The 16,694-nt window shown below is 46.8% G+C and overlaps 1 protein-coding gene across 1 annotated transcript in view; it reads left to right on the top strand.

The window, feature by feature from the left end:
- The window catches only part of NRG2 (neuregulin 2), a 175,421-nt gene that overhangs the window by 134,482 nt on the left and 24,245 nt on the right, over positions 1-16,694 (top strand). The window contains exon 5 of the mRNA XM_072872698.1: positions 6,112-6,232. Coding sequence (XP_072728799.1) covers positions 6,112-6,232 — 121 coding nt within the window. The remainder of the gene's footprint in view (positions 1-6,111; positions 6,233-16,694) is intronic.

Raw genomic sequence — 16,694 nt, 5'->3', positions numbered from 1 at the left:
CAGGATTACAGTGCTACAACTAAGGAATAGCTTGGCCATACACCTTCTCATCCATGTTCTGACAAGCAGTTGGATGAACTCAGTTGAGAGGAACCTCAGCAATTCTGTGTTTTATCAGTAAGTACATGAGGCATATACAGAGCAGGTAATTTGTATACACTCTCCAACCAGCTGAGTTCATCTGTCTAATTGAATGTCTAAATATTGAGAGAATAAAGTGTCTGTACTCTATGAACCCACCAGTCAAAGTTATTTATAAAAAAAAAGGAGCAGTGAAATTATCTCTGTCTCCCTGCTCTCCTCGACAGTAGCTGTAGTTTGTGAAAAATTAGCTATAATTTATAGTCCAAGCTGCATTAATTAACTCTTTGCAGGGGCAGTATTTCACCAGATTTCTGAGAACAGGCTGGTGAGCTGTCTGCAAAGGTTAAATGACGTGCATGGCAGGAATTGTGTAATAATCCCTGCACAATCATTAATGGCCTTTCTGTGTAGATGGATTGTGTGAAGGGAAGTCTACATGGCAATGTCAGTGCCCGTTGCTCTCCTCTCTGTTGCCCTGCCATTGATGTTAGTTCCAAATAACCTCAGTGCAGTGGAAAGTAGACACTCTGAATGACTACATGATGCTCTGAATCTCTTATGTGTTTATGCTGCACTGTCCTCACTGCTTGGGACAGCAACAATAAAACGTGGCTTCGGATCATTCACAATCACATCCATCAAGAGGCAGCCCTCTTTTCCCCGTCCTCACCTCCTTATTCCATTCTGCTTTGTTGTCAGCCCTGAGACTGAGACCAGCTGGAGATCTGACTTGCTGATGGGTGAGCTGTTCCAGGCCTTCTTCCGCCTTGCAGGAGCTTTGTGACCAGTTTGCCTGTGTGTTTGCAGAGGCCCCTGTCTCAGGGGCACCTTGCTTATTCCCAATGATCTAATTTCACAATTTCTTTTCTGTAGCTTGCCCCATGCACACTCTCTGTTTCCAGCTCTTAATTCGTTGAAGTACTTGGGGAGGCAGTTGGTACATGACTGATGTTACTGCACAAACCCCCTCATCATGTCCCATTGCCTTCATGTGAGTCCCTTTCCACCCAGATTGCAGCTAGCAACCAAAACTGCTCCCTTGCTTCTTCAGATCTCCATTTATAGAAGTAATTTTACAACTTTCCATGTCATTTGGAATAGATAGAGTTGTGTTGGAGGCTGAACGAAAGACTTATTCTACCACACCAGCCAATAGGGAGTAAAATCTGCCTGGTACCGTGTGACAGTTAAGGTAAAATAGCTGTACGAAGTTATTTCTGGATGACCAGGCACACCTGAGTGGTGTTTGGAGCAGAGGTGAACGCATGATTGCAAATAAATTGTATGTGAGGCTCACTTTACCAACATCGGTTATCGAACTGCAGATGACTCAGGACAAGGTAAATATTTGTTAAGGTATTTCCAGTGGCCCAGGCTGATGAGGCAATACAACTAAACATGAAGTAACTAACTGAATGGAGTCACTTGTGAGTCAGGGAATTATCCTGCTAGTGTGATGGAAACCCATTGAAATCTCCCTTGGCCTCATGCTTCAAGGTGCTTGTCTGTGATCTGCAGCCACATGGTGTCAAAGGGGGCCACATTTCAACCCAGGCACAATTAACATTTTCTAAGCAAGACATTTTGCTTCTCTCCGTCCCCTCACCAGAGCCGCTCTCTGAATTGGCAGGTCTCTCCATCCTTGCTCCTAAACTAGTTGCAGCTACTGCCCTCATGAACATGAAGTCCCAGCTGCAGCAACATCCCAGAGCAATCAGGCACTTTGGGAGGCTCTGGACTCCATGTTACCATGCAGGAGTGAGATTTCAGGGTTATAATAGATAAAGATCTGTATTCAGTACATCAAAACTCAGAATTAACATTAGGAATTACTAAGAATGGAATAGAGAACAAACCAGGGTGACATAAATATCATGTGTGCAGGATGGTCTTGCCATCTCCAAAGGGAAAAACAGAACCAGAGATGGCACAAAAAACGACTGCAGCCATGTCAACCTCTGTATAAGAAGCTACTAAAGAGATCATTGCTTTCCAGCTGGGGAAGGAGATGCTGGCTGTGCCTGTAAAACCACAGGTAGCACGGGGGCGGGGGTTAAAAGTAGTAAATGGAGATGTGTCTTTGCACACTGTGTACATAACACTGGAGCTCTTGTCACAAATATTGTGGATGCTACAAGATTAGATTTTTTCAAACAGCAACTAGACATGTTCATGGAAGAGAAATTCATCAAAGGCTATTAAATGTAAAGACATTGTGGCAGACTTCAGTTGTCTCTGAGCTGCCCATCCTAAATGACCAGAAGAAAATTATAATTGCATGCTCATGCTGATCTTCTTCCTTAAGCATTGCCTATTGGCCACTGTCAGAGACAAGACAGGGCTTTGGTTTGACCAGTACTGCTCAGCTTATAGTCTTATAATGGCCTGTATTTCATGACACTCTCTTCTCAACAGGGAACTGGGCTGACTGCCTCTTTTTGTAGCCCTTGCTACATCTCTGCTGCTAACAAATGGACAAATAGTAATATGATTCCGTGATTCAGTTTTAAAACACTTTGTGCTTCTTTGGGAGAAAAGGCACAGTACTTGCAGAAAACAGGATTTAAAAGATAATGACGTTAACAAGGTGCTTCTAGGAGAACTGATCAACCACATATTTTTCTGACAGGCATAGCTCTGTTGACAGCTCTCTTTCTAGAAGTGCACAACGTAAGTCCCAAGCCTTACTCATGCCAGTATCTTTTTTATTTGTTTAAAAGGAACAAAATTGTTTATATGGGATGAAAATCCCATGCAATTTCTAGCTGGTCAGCACTGTAATCCACTCTGGTATCACACCATCACACAGCACTGCATCTTCCCATCCACCTTTTCTGGTGGAAAGGCTACCTTTTTATCTGAGGTGTTTTCTATGGGGAGGTTTCTGGGCTCTGTTTTTATTTCTCCCTTGCTGCTCCTCCCTTACTGTGGGAAGGCTCGCTCTGGAATCCTTTCCTGTAGGATTTATGATGTGAGACTTTGCCAGATGGATAGTTTTGCTTGCTAACAACTCGTACATTTGACGGTTGCAGGGGTGACGGCTTCCTGCAGGCTGTGCTTGTTCTTCATCCGTGTGCCTTTCAATTTGCACCAGTGCTTTGGTTCATAAAGTTTCAGTGCTCCCTGATCTGATGGCACACTTGCAGTTTTAACAAAGACCTGTTCATTGTGCAGTTTTAAGGTACTTCAGTAAAAGCCTGCAAGCACTCCAAACCAAAGGCTGCCCTGCAAGTGGCTTTCAGCAGCTCCCATGCTGTGTGCTGGCCAGGAGTACTCAGGGACTGTTCGAAGGGACAGTGGCTGTCTTCTGTGTACCGGCTCCCCTGCAACTTTCACACTTCCCTGGCAGGCCCTTGCTTGCTCTGCCACTGCTTCTGCCTCCACAAGACTGGCCCAGACAGCCCCAAGAGCGCTGCAGAGCAAAGCAGGCAGCTCCTACTAGCCTGGCAGCCTGTACAACCTGCAGCTTCCCATGCACATACACAGTGAAGCCCGTGCACAGCCTGGCTCTGTCTGCATTTTGGGACACAGCTGCGTGCTGCCAGGCTAGGTTTTATTTTCATGCTCATTTTTAAAATGGCATTGGGTGTTAAGGCTTGGTTTAAGTGGCTGGATCAAACAACAGCTAAAGGAGAGGCCTTGCAAAGAAAGTCCAGGTGCTATCACACACAGAGCTCCTTTGTCCTGAACCTGCAGCTCTCCATTGGCCTTAGAAGAAATGTGCTACTATCTCATAAAGCTATAAATTATACAGACTTGTTACAAATCCATTACGATGGCTTTGGCTTTTAGTTCCTATTAATCTTAACTGAAAGGGAGCGCTGAAATTCCCTAGAGAAGTTTGGGAGTTTTCGTATTTGAGGTTTTTTTGCAAGGACTTCTTTGGTGGCTTGGTCAAATCATCGTCTGCTAAAACACAGCATACACTCTAGTATGTGTACACTGCTCTGCACATTTGGCTCCCAGCTGGCTGGCATTACATGCCCTAGGAGGGGAGCAGCTATTTGCTGTCCCAGGGCCGTGTGCATTTTCAGTCTTTGCTGAAGAATTTGCCATGCCTGGTTTGCAGAGCACTTTGGGACAACTTTTGATAGCTGTGAAAAGACAACCCCAGAGGCAATGGTTATTCAATGCAAAGCACAGAAATAGCTCTGCTTGGTGCACAGCCCCAGCTCTGTCAGACAGTGGAAGGCATTGACTTCCCTATGGGAAAAGAAGACAATGGGGTTGGACAATGCATTGGTTCAAGCAAAATGAACAGTAAGCTTGGCTCTGCCTTGAGCTGTGTGCAGGTAACAGTGTGGGCTACTCCTGCTGTGCACAGCCTGATGAGCAAACTTGTCATTCAGGGAAGCATGGACCCCATGCAGTCAGACAGTCCTAAAAGCAAGAAAGCCAGAACAAGCTTGTTTGGTTGCTCATGTGCCAAGCATCACTCAAACGTGAGAGGCTTCACAGGATGCTGGGAGCCCTCCTTTACCTGTGAAAGCCCGGACATGCTCAGCAGGCGCTGGGCTGGAGCCAGAGCATGAGAACAGAGACCTTGGCTCTGGCGGTGTGGGCTGCAGCCGGACGCAGCAGGGCAGGCACCCACGGCAGCCTCTGAGCCTGCTGTGGAGGTGGGATGGGCACGGGGGCTGCCCGAGGTGTGGGGAGCAGCCCCGGCTCCCTCTGAGGCAGGCTCTGGCATGCCTTGCTGCTTCTCCCATGGTTCTGACTAGCTCCTGCCTGGGGCTCTGGCTCTAGCCTTCTTCCTCGAATCCTGTGTCAATGAGGTGTTCAGTCTTCAGCAACTGGTCTGAAGTCACTAACCTCTCCATGAGGTTTGTTCATAATTTGGAAAACAGTATGGAGGAGGGTATCTCATCAGAAACCTTGAGTACAGAATAAAAGGTGCTGGAAAGTAGGTAGTAGCCACACTGCTGGAGATGTAACTGTGTTAGGGTATAAGCAAGGTGGGTAGTCCAGGAAGGGGGACTATCTTTAATGAGATTAAGTATTCAGTTGGAAAAAGCAGATGCTTTTGAGTGCCCAGCCCTTCTTTCAGTTATGTGAAGATGGGTCTGCATTCCCTGAAGCAGGTCTGCTTTTGTAACCTATATCAGTTGCCCTCTAACAAAAGGTTTTTCCCTTCCTAGAAGCCTTTGTCTTGGCTATGGAGATTCTCGGTTCTGGGCTGTAAGTTTGTCTGAGTCATTCAGAGACAGGAATTGTAGTGAAATTCTGCACAGTACAGTCAGTTTTGTTTGTACATTACATGGCTAGAAAGCTTTTTTCCAGAAAGAAATTTGGATTTGGAAAAGCATCTATATCCCAGGAAACTTGAGTCGTGCTGGCTGCCTCCCTCTTAGCACAGATTGGAGCTGACTGACTTCTACTGCTGAACTTCTGCTTGGTGTCTTGCGGCAGCCCCATTGGGGCATGACAGAGAAATGCTCAGAAATAGAGGAGGGAGAGATGGAGCTGTTCTTGCTTGTGCTGGACCTGTTCCAGGGACAACGAGGGCACTTGCTTCTGGCTCTGAACGCTTATTTCTTCCCAGAGATGTGGAGCAATGAAATGTCCCCTGCAGTATCTCTGGATCTTAGTCCAGTATCATGATGCAAATCAGGCCTCAGCAGCATGCCACTGTGACTCTGCAGCACATGTTCTTCCTAGCCTCCTGCCTGCCTGCTGGTGCAGGGTTGCATGCATGTATAAGGGGAGGGCAAGGAGAGGTGGGAAAGGGACACTTTTTCCCTACAGCTTGCCAAAAAGATCATCTTGTCCTGACATGCTGGCTGCTTAGAGGAAGGCGTGTCCTCAACTCCTCACTCATTTGGCCACTTTTGCTGGGAAAGGAAAGGTCAAGTCGCAGCCCCAGGACCTGGAAAGGTGAAGGTGGGTCTAAAGGCACAGGATGAGGTTTGTAGCCCTGGGGTTTTTACTTTGGCAAATGAACTAGTTGAAAATAATCTAAGAAAACAGAATTGCCCAACAAAGGAAATAACAATATATTGGGTTTGTGTGTGTTTTTTTTCCCTGCAGTAACCACAACTCTCTCCTCCTGGTCCGGGCATGCTAGAAAATGCAACGAAACAGCCAAGTCCTATTGTGTCAATGGTGGGGTATGCTACTACATCGAGGGCATTAATCAGCTGTCTTGCAAGTAAGTGAGTGTAGTTCTTGTGTCAATATGGAAATTACTTGGCTGGGGGAGAGGAGACCTCTGTGCAACTGCCAGAGGAGGGGTAGCTCTGAAATTCTCCTGGCAATTGCAGTTTGAGCTGTGCAGGTTCAGAAAGGGAGACTAGAGGGGCAGGGGTGGGGGAGGAGTGTTCATATTTTCTTTTTTGTGTGAGTGCCACTGTTCACTTTTCTTGACTCTTCCTCTAAGAATATGTTTCTCCTGGCTGTTTCCGTTCCCTTTCTTCCCTTCCTCCTCTGCAGCTTCAGGGAAGGTCAGGTCCCTTTTGCTCTCCCTGAGCTAGATCAAAGCTCTGTGACCCCACTGACATGTCCTCCCCGCCGAGCAAGGGGGGCTTTCCCCAGTGCACAGCCACCTCCCTCCTCTGTGACTGGAGGGGGTCCCTTGCCTCTTAACTCTCCTGTCTGCACCTCATGGGCCCAGAAGTGTGTTTAGCACACAGCCGTTCACCACTCTGCGCCACTTTGTGGCAGGCTGTGGGTTGTTTATTTCTCCCCTTCAAATGTTAAAACCTGAAAAAAAACCCAGGGAGACATACTAAGTTATCCTTAAAATGAAATTTCTTGGAGAGGTTAAAGTGGGGCTGCATAGTCCGAGGGACGTGGAATGGGATGTGAGACTTTTTCACCTCTGGTTCAAGCTTATCACAGCCAGCAAGCCCAATGGCATCTCACAGGTCACCCTCCAAGCCTAATGGGGACTGTGAATGAAAAGTGAAGTCTGATTGCCAGTGCTGGAGATGTAGGTACATGAAGCACACCTGTACCTGCCCCCTGGCTCCTGTGGAGTGAGCATGAGGTGGTGCCCTGGGTGTGCATTCGCTGAGCAGATGCAGTCAGCTTCTGAGCTCACCTAGGGATCCAGGCGTCACTGTGCCCAGCTTGGAGAAGCCCAGAGCTGACTATTTTCTCCCTGCGTGGCCCAGAGACCTCTACGTGGAGATGCGCAGCCAAAGGTATTTACATCTGTGGATGTCAACCTAGTACCACTGCCACTGCGTGGTGTGATGCTCACTAGATACCTCAGCTCCTCAGGCCTTGAAGGACGCATCACCCCTCCGGGAAGGGTTGTGAGCTGGATTACATTTAGCACAACTCCTCCCTTCTCCCAGTCCTCCTTTGTTTTGGCGGGGAGCAATAGGAAAGACCATGTGGAAATGCATTCTGCTGAGCTCCTGTGCTCTCACTTTCCAATGCAGGATCAGCTGTGGTAGGGAGGACATAGGATGAACCGCATCTTCCAGTTCTCTCAGGCTTGCCCCTTCAGACGTGAAAAGAGCTGGGTAGGACAGAAATCAGATGCTGTGGTCCTCCACGTTTCCCATGTATGTGAAGTGAGAGCAGCCCTTGTACACCACAGACCTGTGCTTTAAGGTAGTTGCCTCTGTTGTTGGCTTCTTGGTGGCACTGTAAGTTCATCTTGCCAGTGTTCCCCATAGGAAACATGGGGAAAGCCCCATATGGTGAATCAAAGTCACAGCCACTATTCTGGTGTAGCTGTAGCCCCAGGAAGCCCCAGTAGTTCCAGTCTTTCCATGCTGGGGAGGGCTTAACCCTTGAAGCCTGGAGGAGTGTATGAATCAGTATCTCTATCTGTAAGCAACGTGGTGGTGCCAAAAGCATAGATCTCAAGGCTATTTCTTTTGGGAAGAACTTGAATCCAGATCAAGACTTTTCAAATTGGATAAATTTCTAATTACAGCAAGAGTTACCTGAACTCCTGCCATACGCAGCTGTAATGGTAAGGCTTCATTTTTCCTAATGAAGGATACACATGGTAGTTATCAAGTGTATTCAGCAGATAGACTGTTTTAACCAAAGTAATTTCAGCCTTGCAAAGAAACAGTCTACCTTCAAATCAGGCTGCTATGATAGCTGATGAACAGAGGGGAAGCTCAGTGATGGATTCCATTAAGATTTTATGTGCCATACGAAACAGACGTAATTATTTCATATCATTTGAAAGCCTTAATTCCTTACTTGCGGATAGTAAAATGATTTCCTTTTCTGATGAGTCCCAAGATACCAATTGCTAAAACCAGATGGGAATTGAATGGGTATGTATGGAAGGGCAGCAAAGTGTTAAGCAAAAGGAGGTGCTTTGAAGATCTGCACTGTCACTATTCATCTGCCAGAAAAGACAGTTCTGTGTTAACAGGAACCCAGGGGACCCAAATGCCTTCCACACAGTACAGTAATTTCTGATCTTACTGCTTGAGGAGATATCTGGATGTTCATTCTCCTTGGGTGTTTTTATCATTATATCATAGACTGAAGATAAGAAATCCTGGCTTTTTAAGTGGTGTAATTTTAGAGTTTCTGGACTCCAGAAGGCAGTAGTTAGTTAATGAGGAATGCAGAAGCATTTGAACTGAACACAGTTTTTCCCATAAAATGGCTTTCCCAATAACATGGATGATTCCTGGGGAAGGCTGCTAATGGACAAATGGACTTCACATTTGCCTGCCTGCAAACTAGCAAAATGCTGAAATGTTTCACAGCTTCCTCGTTGCACCAAGACAGGAGATCTGCTGCTGTGGTTTGTGAAAGATACAATGATACAGATTCGGAGGAGAAACTAGAGGAGGCAAAGATGCAAGCTTTGACCTGCATTTCTGAACTCTGTAACATGGGAGCCAGCCTTGGTCCTCCAGCAACACCATGCCTCTGAGACATGAGCATGGAGGAGATTGATAGGTCCTTCTGCACACAACCTCTTCAAATGCCTTGGAGATCAAACAAGAGCTGTGTGAGCATCTTGAACCAGGAACAACATATGTGTCTGTGTGCTGTTCCAACTTTGCTATTCTGATTAGAGTCAGCAGGGCCTTGGGGGGTCTTCTGGCACCGTGTGCCAGCTTGAAGTCCTCCTTCACCGCGTGCTAAGCAGATTCTAGCACCCTGGCACCCGTGTGATATTACCAGCCTTTCCAATATCAGTTATCAGAAAACAGAATTTTAGAGTGTTCTTGTTCACTACCTGCCGCCATCCTGTAATCAGCTTCCTGGAGTGGATTTCATTGTTTGCAGCTGTCCACAAGCATAGGAGATCCTTCCTGTAGATGTTACCCCCGGCACTCTGGAGCAAAAAGAGCAGCTGGGTTCTCAAATGATTTCTTCTCCTGAAGTGGCTTATGCTTGATTTGTTACAGATATCACCTAAATTGGCAGCTGACCTTTTATTATTATTTTTAACAGGCTTCCCAGAAATGTGTTCCTCCTGGTCTTTTAAATTCTGGGGAACAAACTGTTTGCCTGTAAACCCACCTCCTCCATCTCTTTTCAATACACTACAGCTAGACTTTGGACAATGTTTTTTCTTTACCTGGGGATAGCCCAGAACAGACTTGGAGCTGTTCCAGAAATTGTGTCTTTTTTGGATTGTGTGCTTGCATAATTTTGTCCTTAATTTGAAGTAAATTCTACACATGCTAGTTTCAAAGGAAACCTGAACGTGATACAATCTGTGCTGTTATCCTGGCTCTGCAAACAGACCACCTGGAAGTTAGATGGGAGAAGTGTGATCTGCCTCAGATATTCTGCAAATTTTTGGCATAAACCCAGGAAACAACTGAGCCACACGCATAAAGAATTGACTCAACAGCCCTAGTAAATTAAAAAGCTCCAGGCTCTTGTTGACAGGAAGAATTTCTCGACCCTTCTCCAGACCATTTTGCTTAGAGAGGCCTTACAAGTTGGACTGGTTTCTCACCATAACTATGGGGAAGTGGCAAGTTTGAGTAGAGCAAATTCCAGTGCCTGCAGAAGGGATCTACACAAGCAAATCTCAAGGCCTTGAGCTGGGCTGGGACACAGAAGAGCAGTGACTGGTTTGCTATGTCCAGCTGAATATAGCACTTGGGATGGCTAGCAGCCTCTGATCTTGGGTCTGCCTCAGTGCTGGAGCCCATTGGGTTCTTGGTGTCAACAACTTAGAGCAGTTTGAGGCTTCTCTAATCTTTTACTGCTGGATGCCATGCCCCACGGGGTTGTGCTAGCATGTGTATCACAGCAGAAATACTCTTTTTCCCAGTTAGGTCTTGGCACATGTTATCTACAGTTGGGGTCTTCCCAGCCAAACAAAGAAACAAAGCCAAGTTTCATCGCTGCACAGTCCTTCTCTGCCCACCTGAACACACTTTGTGACTCTTTTGTGTAGTTGATGTCATCAAAGTGGCTGGTACCCTGGGCCAGGATATTCCTAAACTGCATGGGATCAGAAGACTTAAAGAGCTTTATAGAGTAACACCCCCCCATCACGTTGGACCCTTTGTGCTTGCAAGAGTTGGGCTGAAGGATTTACAAATGCTGACAGATAAACAGACTCTCTGGGTTTGGGTTGACAGCATTGCGTTATGTGAGAGAGTGAGGTCAGAGGCCTGGAAGATCTCAGACAAAAAGTGAAAGTCAAGGAGAGAATAAAATACAAAACAAAGCAAAAGAGAAAAGATCAATTCATTTTTAAACTAGTTGATGTATGCAAATCACCAGTTTACAAAATTACATGTTCACTTCCTAGAAGCCCATTTGCTTACCTCCTCCATGTATATTGTTTCCTGCAGATTTTCCCAGGAAAAGGGAAAGATCATTCCGAAGGGTTAGCCACATTGCCAGCTCCCCAAAGTGTCATTCAAAGGGGTGAACGTCAGCCTGATCTCGTATGGCCACGGTACTCCTTCCAGCACAGCTTTCTCAGCTCCCCTGTGGTGTCAGGAGCTATGCCATCCCTCTCAATGACTCTACTGATTTGGTCAGCACAAGTTGCACATTGCACAACCACAAGTATGCCACTTTGCCATGGATATATGAGCAGTTCTGTGGGGAGGTGTTGCAACGTCCTTGGAAATGAAGAGCTTGCATTGTTGAGCTAGGGGTGAAAATGTCCACATCCTGTTCCAAATCTCCTGAACCAGCCAGGACTCATTCATTGGGTTTTGCATGCTGTTTATCCTGGGTGATGAGATCAGGTACCTTTTGGGGTTCAAGTGGCCCATCTATGCATCCTGTTCAATGCATCCTTTTTAATGCATGTATAATCATAGCAGACCCTTGAGAACCATTGGAGTGTGGAAGCTGATCCTGCAACAGTGAGGCTTGGTGCAGACAACAGTCCAGATCCTGCTGAGCTCCCACAGCTCAGTTGGAGCTGTGCTGTTGTCTGCCCTGAGCCCAGAAGTGGGTGTCCCTGCAGTTTGGACTCTACTATACTGCAAACACGCCTTGATTAGCTGCTCTGGATAAGACCTCTGCATTTATTCTGGTTGCTTTCTTTTCTTCCCATCAGCAATTTTGTGCAGTCCAGCCTTTTGTGGCTCTCCAGAGCCTGATCATCTGGGTCTGGTCAGGGGACAATGACAGAACTGTCTTCTTTTTCAGCCCTTTGCACAAATAAGCAACATGCTTGAAACATTTCTGTATTTGCTTATATCAGTGCATTGTGTCCTTCTGCTACAGCTTCTCCTTATCCTGTTATTTGGAAGCACCTGCTCGTTCACATTCTTCTGTAACATGGATTGCATTATGAAAGCTACTGAATTTGGCATACTTTAATTAACATCTGGGGGAGCAAAGGAAATGTGCCAACCCTTGAAAGATTTAGATCAACAGCTGGGCAGAAAAAGTTTTGCTTCCAGCAGGAACATTATGATAATGATGTTGTTAATTAGTAGTAGCAAATAATAATTAACAATAATTATTGCTCTGCCCTGATACAGGGCAAAAGATCAAAGTTTCTTAATTTTCATAAATAAGTACTCTGCAAACAACATAGAAATGGGTCATTCAAACCATTTTGGTTTGTACGTTTTGAGATGCTTTATTTGGCTGATCATCTTACTGCATTTTTTTTTACCCTGTGAATATTTAACTGCAATTCATCCTGAACCCAAAAGCAGAACTTTGTGGTTGTTTTCAAAATGGGGTAAAAAAAGTCTTAAGGAATTGATCAAAACTGAAAGAATTGGACATTTTCCAGCAACAACAGAATCTGGACAGAAAAATCCCTGACCAGTTTTATTGATGGCATTTGCAAGTAGCAAATTTTCAGATGTGGCAATTTTTTTTTATTTTCATGCACTTGGTTAGGCACAGAGGGATGGAGTTACGCAAGGACAGTCTTGGGGGTTCTCCACACAGGCTAGAGAGGGAACAAGCTGTCTGCAAAAGGTTGGTGCAGCCTTGTATTTCCCCAAGATGATTCCTACAGACACAGCTTTGTCCACTTCCCTTGGCCTTTCCGGAGAGACATATTAGGCCTCCATGACATCAGTGAGTGGACCAGGAAGTCCAAAGGTAATGTTTGCAGAAATAGTCCACCATCTGTGTAGTCCTTGCAAGAGCTTTCAAAAGGAGGAGGGACTCCATTTTGCTGGGATAGCCAGCCAAAACCTCTTGACTAGGGTCAAATGTGCAGGAAGAAGGTTGCCATGACCAAAGACCATCTCATGGCTCTCAACCTTAGTGAGCCTTAACTTTGAGGTATGTCCCTCAGGTCATATGCTTGGCCACTGAAGAAGAGCTGCCCAGAAGCCCTTACTGCAGGCAGCAGTTTCTGCATGCAGAAGGGGTGCTTTCCATTGCTCTTCCTGTCCAGACTGGGAGACTCATGTGCTATGCACGCTGGAAATTTCTTTCCTAGAAGTCACATCTGGAGCCATAGTAATAAATAACAAATCATCTTCACCAGCCTGGAAGTATGAGACAGCTAAAAAAAAAGGAACCATGAGCACTGCATGCTTTCAAAGGTCTCCTGGTCACTGTTGCTGCCAGCAGTCTTGCTTATGAGGAATTGGGACCCAGGGACACCAGAGCGGTACGTGTCTTGACAGCTTGTATGCTAGCTTGGGAGGCAACAGAAGGTGCTCATGTTCATGAGGGCTTCTTTTCTGTCACTTTTCCCAGTGCTGATTCACTAGTAACTAAAGATGAAAAGCCTGAGCTGTCCTAGACACAAAGACAGTTATCCACTACCTTCTGTCTAGAAAGCTCTTCTCTCCACCCACACTAGGCTGACTGCAGAGATCTGAAGATGGGCTATATGGTAGCTGTCATGGCATCAAAGCTTCTTGACACTTTTCTGTTTTGCTTTTTCACTTTTCACCAATTTCTTTCTCTGGGTTTTTATTTCCTTCCACCAGTTTTCACATAATTTTCAGTCTTTCCTTAATGGCATGCAGCTTCAGTCACACTGAAGTTCCAGCCTTGGCTGACCTCTTGCGGATGTGTGCCTGAGACAGTTTTAGCTCCTTTCATAACATACATGAAATCTCCGATCCCAGACAAATGGGCAGCACATTGCAAGCTAAACTGGATACCCTTGAAGACTCTGTGAATAAGTTCATGACTCTTATCAGTGGTGATGAATAAACTTCAAAAAGGATTGGGAAGACACCTTCTATTTTGGATGTCTTATTCAAAACCCAGTGCAATCTCTTAAAGGTTTCTCCAAATTCATGCTTCCCTAGGGCTGTCCTTGTGAGTCTGCATCACCGAGCTGCCTCAGGTTTGTTCTCTTTGATTGCCAACAGGGCATCTTCTTCACTCCACTTCCCAACACCAGCTTCCTGTGCTTCATCACAGGGAAGGCCAACAGGCCTCATGTCTGATGGTAACCCCTTGGGCTGGGCTTTCCTTGGGAGCTGGCTGGGCTCCCTGGTATTGAAATGACCTTACTGGAATGTCTCCCTTTCCTGCACTCCAAGATGAACATCCAAGAATGAGAAAAGAGGGTGAATTTTTCAAAGATGTTTGCCTGACCAGGGAGTCAAATTTCCAGTTTCAAAAGTGACTTGGATACTGAGAAACTTAAGTTTATGACTAGGGAGTTCAGTGAAGCCTCATGCAGAGTCATGCCCTTAAGTTCTCCCCGAGCAGTTTGGGGTACACAAATGGCCCAGCACACTCCCACATGGAGGTGTTAGCACAGGTCCCAAAAACCAGATGCTATGTAGCACAGAAAGGTTTAATCATGGGCAGTGAGGGGGCACCAGGTTTTTTGCTCAGTGCAGACCTACCAAAACTGCAGAGAAAACCAGCAAGAAATCAAGTGCCAAAGCCATGTCAGTCATGCAGGGCCTTCCAACGCTTTATTCTGTGAGGGGGACAGCAGGTGAAATGTCCCCTGGACATGGGGCACCCTGCCTTGGAGAACTGGGAAATGCGTTCTTTAGCGGAAAGATGGACAGGTTTGGAGCTGTGGAGGTGTTGAGGTGGAGGAGGACAGTAGATGGAATGGAGAGATTATGCAGCCTTTTACTGGCTATATCTTCTCCTTGGATCATGCTGGATTCAGAGGTTTATCTGCAGGTTCCCTGTAGGCATCCAGCACTGAGGCTCAGGCTACCTCTGGAGTATGAGCAGGTTGTCCCACAGGAGGATGGCCTCCTTTAGGAGCCTGTGGCAGTGGTGTATCAGTATGTCAGCAAATGCCTCAGCCTTCCCCTCTGGGAGTGTTAATGCAGGTCTCCAGGCAGGGATTAGACGTCTATGCACTGCGGGAATGGCACCAGCCATGTCCATCGCCACAGCTGGGAGATCTTCACACTTTATCCTGCCTTGTGCCCAGCCACCTGGTGCCTCCTCAAGTCCTTCCCCAGACCTCAGCCGAATCTCACCTCTCCCATTTGGAGAGGAGCCCTCGAGCTCAGAGGAGTCTGTATCCTTGCAAACCTGACAGATGGGCTGGTGTACCCTTGGTCTGTACAGCTGGTGTGGCTGCTGAGAGCCCCTAGTGCTCCCTCACATGTTGTGATTCCCACCTGCTGGCCCAGATCAGTGTGTGTCCATGATGAGGGAGAACTATTAAAAACCAAGGTTTTCTGGTCATAATGAATAGGGAAGACTTCTCTAATTTCCACCTCTTCCCCCCAAGGGAACTAAATAGTTGCTGAAAAAACCTGTCTGTGTTCCCTTAAGCAAGCAGAGAGAAGCAGGAATTAATCTCTCTTCTTGACTTTTTTAAATTGCCACTGGAGTTGCATATCTGTAACGTGCCATCTAAACATAAATCTGTCAAGAACAACAAATGCTGCCATAGCCCTTGATCAACAGTACAGAACTAATCTGCCAAAAAGCTTTGGAACTAGAAAGCTTTGGTCATATTAAATATCAAAGCCATCCCTTCCTCATCCCCTTCACTGTGTCTGCAGACTGGGAGCAGGTGTTAGCGTACCTTTGGGAGGCACAAAAGGGTCAGATCTGCACTGCCCACGCAGGGCTGGCAGTAAGCACATGGGACCTGGACCTGGTCCTGGACCTGGACCTGCCCCGCTCCACCCCGCCACATGCACAGGTTGGGACCATTTGTCTGACAGTGTGCCGAGGCTGCTCCAGCTGCTTGCTGTCCTTTGCAGTGAACTAGCAGGGAGCTAAGCCACTGACCTCAGGCTCGGGCTTCTGGTCCATGTCCTTTTTGCTGAGGTGTCTTTCAGTCCCTTCTTTGTTGACCAGCTGGAGCCTGCTGAACACTGAGGGACAGTGTGATCTTGTGGGTGGCAGCTGAGAGTGAAGGTCTGACATGTACGAGGCACAGAGCCTGCAGTCTCACTTACTCTGGGGAAGTTGGAAAACAGATGTTAAGATGCTAGTTATAATGATACAACCCTCTTAAGCTCAGAGGAGAGAGAGATTGGTTGGGGAGGGAGGGAGCAAGGAAGTTGTGGGATGGGCAGGTAAGAGCTGGGACTTTAAGAAAGCTAGGGATAACTTTGAGGGACTATCCAAGGAGGCCAGAAGAAAAGATGTGAAGTGAGGGAGAGAGATAAGTGCCTGGGGGAAAAGCGTTGACAACCCATAGCTGAGCCCCCATTGCTTGCCAGGTTCACCCACAGCTGCGGTGGGTCACAACGCAGAGTGTGTAGGTGCTGCTGCACCGTGCGTGGTTCAGCAGCTCCCACTGCACCCCTGCCCACGTCCCTGTGCTCCCCAAACCTGGCTCAGCCTGGGAGCTGCTCTGGGGAGCTTACTCATGAGCTGGTGTACATGCCTGGTGGCCTTCATCCGCAGGGCACCATCCCTGCCACTGCAGCATCATTGCTAATATATAACTTATGCCCCATGAGCTGGCACATCCTGGTCCATCACGTAACATTGGTTGGGATAGCCTGAGAGAGCCTCGCAGCTGGGCAGCATGTGAGACCTGTTTAGTTCAGCTTTCTTCTCTGTCCCTTTCTCTCTGTTAACACAGAGACTCTGCACATGCTTTCTCTCTAACTGCAATGTAACCCTTTTCCCTGGAACATCCTGTGGGTACTTCTGGGGTAATAATGGGAAGACGCTTGCCATACACAATGCTTGCTGTCGCCTGAGCAGCTGCTCACCGCTCTGTGGTGCCTCTTGGCAGTCTTGTCTAGATAGCATCTCCAAGGAGAGTCTCTGAAAGTAGCATCCAGCCCATCTCGATCTTCCTGCCAGCTGTTGCTTCTAGC

This window comes from Ciconia boyciana, chromosome 9 (genome assembly GCF_034638445.1).
Source record: "Ciconia boyciana chromosome 9, ASM3463844v1, whole genome shotgun sequence".
NCBI classification, from domain to species: Eukaryota; Metazoa; Chordata; class Aves; order Ciconiiformes; family Ciconiidae; genus Ciconia; species Ciconia boyciana.
The sequence above is the reverse complement of the archived record's forward strand: the minus strand, read 5'-3'. Positions and strand labels throughout refer to the sequence as shown.